The sequence below is a fragment of the Punica granatum genome, chromosome 5 (assembly GCF_007655135.1).
Source record: "Punica granatum isolate Tunisia-2019 chromosome 5, ASM765513v2, whole genome shotgun sequence".
NCBI lineage: Eukaryota > Viridiplantae > Streptophyta > Magnoliopsida > Myrtales > Lythraceae > Punica > Punica granatum.
In genome coordinates this window covers 4,893,164-4,896,828 of record NC_045131.1, presented here as the reverse complement: position 1 = coordinate 4,896,828, position 3,665 = coordinate 4,893,164, and the positions used below count along the sequence as shown (strand labels likewise).

At 38.3% G+C, this 3,665-nt stretch overlaps 1 protein-coding gene across 1 annotated transcript; it reads left to right on the top strand.

Annotated features, from left to right (window-relative positions):
• Positions 1-1,199: 1,199 nt before the first annotated feature.
• Positions 1,200-3,201, top strand: LOC116208613 (nuclear transcription factor Y subunit B-3-like). Its single transcript, XM_031542144.1, has 2 exons — positions 1,200-1,743; positions 2,726-3,201. Exons 1-2 carry the CDS (start codon positions 1,397-1,399, stop codon positions 3,012-3,014), a joined length of 636 nt encoding a protein of 211 aa, XP_031398004.1. The 5' UTR covers positions 1,200-1,396; the 3' UTR covers positions 3,015-3,201.
• Positions 3,202-3,665: the final 464 nt, after the last annotated feature.

Genomic DNA, 3,665 nt, shown 5'->3' with positions numbered 1-3,665 from the left:
CCACTTCCGAATTATACTAATTAATTTTTCTTAATGGCGGGATAATGAATCATATTAATTGTATATATCACACGCAAAATTTAAAATCGTGCCCTTTTTCTTTTTCGTTGCATTTATCCTCAGCAAGGACCATCTTGATGTATAGGTGAAAGTGAGATTTCCACTTCCCCTCGCCCAAAAGGGCAAGGGATGAAATTGACATCATTGATGGGAAGAGTTTATGCGCACACGATCAAAAGCAGCTGCAGTAGTGATGGCAATTTTACACTATATAGTATGGGCACCGACTCAAGTGCGGGAAGCGCGGTAGGTTGCGTATGGAGCCACGATTTAGTTACGTTCCCAATCACTGTAGGTTTGGAAGTAAGTAACTGTGTACTGGATACATCTGACATAGACAACCACGTTATGGTACTACATATTCAAAATATTAAAACGAAAAAATAATTAAAAAAAAAAGAGATAATTCTAATCATATCGGGCCTCCAACACCGACGGTGAATGGATGGCGACGGTCGAGATATCCAAGCTGTTTTCGAATGTTTGAGACCAATTTGCTTGCCTAATTGTTGATCATGAAAAGTATCGGTTAGAGCTCTTTAACACTTTTTTACCAGCAAATAACAAACTCTTTTAATTTCGACCGGTAATAAGAGCTTTTTGAAACATATAGAACATAAATTGGTGTTCAAGTCTAGCCCGAGACTGAGACCCTAGCTGAAGCCATTCTATATATGACAAGCTCATCGTCTCTTCGAACACGGAACTATGCACGTACTTAAAGTTGGTCCTTCAAAATCACATCCCTGACATGATTAAAGAGTATGTTTAATTATCATACAAAACGACTCGACATATATGTGTATTAGTTTTATGTGCTAGGATAATGTAATTCTTTTAATGAGATTACGAAGTGTCTTTAATCTATTGAATGAAAATGGGACTAAAATCATACTCATACGCACCGACTTAATTCTTGCACATAATGCGTTTAATGAGTTTTAAAGAGTGATTCATCATTTTTGTACTCCACCGATGCATTAAAAAAATCCTAGCAAGGTATTAATATTCAACTCCCCATAATTAAGAAAAGAAAAAAGTAATTACAATTTGATATGATGTGTTTATAAATAATTGATATTTAATTTTTCCATCATTATCAAACCGCCTTCCCACTTCCCTTGTCCATCTCTTACTTCTTTACCCCTTCTTCTACCTCCCTGCCAACTCCATAACCTTATAAACCCCGAAAACTCTCCCTTAGGACTTCAGATTCCCCACCAGACATAAATCCCACACCTCTCCATCAACAAAAAGGAAAGGGAACTTTCCATCCATATCTTCATTCCGACCAAGAAAACCCTCGATCAAAACTCGACCGTTTTAAGTCCTCGCAATGACTGGGAAAAGAGCTGCTGCTTCTGCCAGGACCGGCCAGATGAGCCCTGCAGGAAGCCCGCCATCGCTGTCACCGAACAGGCTGGACCAGGACGGGTTCCTCCCGATAGCGAACGTGAGCAGGATAATGAAGAAGTCGCTGCCGGCAAACGCAAAGATATCGAAGGAGGCCAAGGAGACGGTGCAGGAGTGTGTCTCGGAGTTCATCAGCTTCATCACCGGCGAGGCCTCCGACAAGTGCCAGAGGGAGAAGAGGAAGACCATCAACGGGGACGATCTCCTCTGGGCCATGACCACTCTCGGCTTCGAGAACTACGTGGGACCCCTGAAGGTCTACCTCAACAGGTAAATATATATACTAATTAAACTACTCCATCAACTATATATAATTACGTGATAATATGGACTAATTCACCAAAAAATGTCTACGTGTTGTCACAAGATTGGAGCTTTTACTAGGGCTAGTAAAATATTCGCAGTCTCGAAATATGTATTAATTAATTATCAAAAGACGGTATAACACGGTAACACATATGCTTAGAGATCGCAGATTCGATAATTAATAGGATTATTCGTGCTCTTTTATTAGTTATTTATGATTTATCTTTCATTATATTATGGCTTGTGCCTCCTTTGTAACCGAAAAAAATATCTATTAATTTCCAAGGAAAAATCTTTATACAAGTTATAAATTGGATCCATTTCCTAATTACCAATATGAGATAAAGATATTTAACTACATATTGATCGTCACTAAGTGCGAAGCTATAAAGTGCCCTGGGACCACCCACTGATAACTCTCTTTATAAATTATATATATATATATATGTACATATAATGTAGTGACTAGTTCAATTAGGTTCAAAGCCATAAATATTTCCAAATCCACAATTTAAATGTTATACCGTGACCAATTAATTCAAGTTTAGAATGTTAGAAAGTGTATTAAACTAGAAGAAGGCGGTTTAGATTAGTAGGCAGTCACATACAACTTCTCGTGGTCGACTGTTTTGTCGGCATAGTCATCCTCAGATAGTGTGCTTGATCCACCACACCGAAGGCTCTCCTAGAATCCGAAACCGAATTTTCGAAACACCCATAGGTTCGTAATCAATCATGCCTAACTTCCAATGGGGAAAGAAGAACCAAATCCACGACGTCTTGGCGACTGGCGCTCGCTGGGGTAGTGATCATTAATTAGGAATATATGTTGAAACACATTAGAAAAGTTACCTGGTTAATTCATGTTACTTCACGAGCAGCCTAATATACCATCTTTTTTTCCTATTGGTTCCTGAACTGCGATACGATTGGTTCGATCGACCAGGTACAGGGAGACCGAGGGAGAGAAGATCAATTCGATGGCGAGGCAGCAGGAAGATAACAACAACATGAACTCCATCAACAATGGGGGGTTCGGCGGGTTTAAGGAAATTTCCAAGATCAATGGCCCTCTTGCCGGGGGCATGAACAAGGCAGACTTTCAGAGCTTCTACGGCCAGAGTTTGATCGCCGGTGGCAGTGGGTTGAGCTTGAACAGGATCCATGATAACGGGGATGGGAACGGTGGCTCCAGACCTATGGCGGCTCAGGTTCACAACGGGATTGGATGGTAGAAGAAGTTGAACAATCACACACATATATTTCTACGTATGTTAGTATGTAATACTAGTAGAGTAATTTCTATCAATTATATCAACTATAATATATGTAAGATCATTTACCGGAAATGATTAATTTTAACGTATCATTATATATGTAATCGCACTGGCAAGAGTTGGTTTGATTAACAAATTTCGGTCTCATCGGTACGTATTTTGTATTATAACTAGTTAATGATTCGAAAATCCATGAATCGATTTCAAGAGCATCACTTTTCTTCACTTATTGGGAAAAGACAAGGAGATCTCTACTCTAGAATCATCTAGCTAGCTTGTCTTCGAAAAGAATTTTTTTCCTTAAAATATCCAAAAACTACATAAATCATATTGATTCAAATAATTTGATGCTCCTCGTATAAGATCTCGGGCTCGAATCTTATAAATAGAAGAAATGTTTTTAGTCCTTGGTGATCAACTTAGCAAAATCCTGCATTAGTTGAAATCTATTAGACTTTCGAATGATATAGATGGTACACGATAAAATAAAGATTTTTCTTAAAATATCTAAAAAGTACATAGGCCACCTAATCAAACACAATGGGCCCAAAATAACATACATATAAATAATATTGTTTATGTATCAAACCTAATTTTCTTATTCCATTG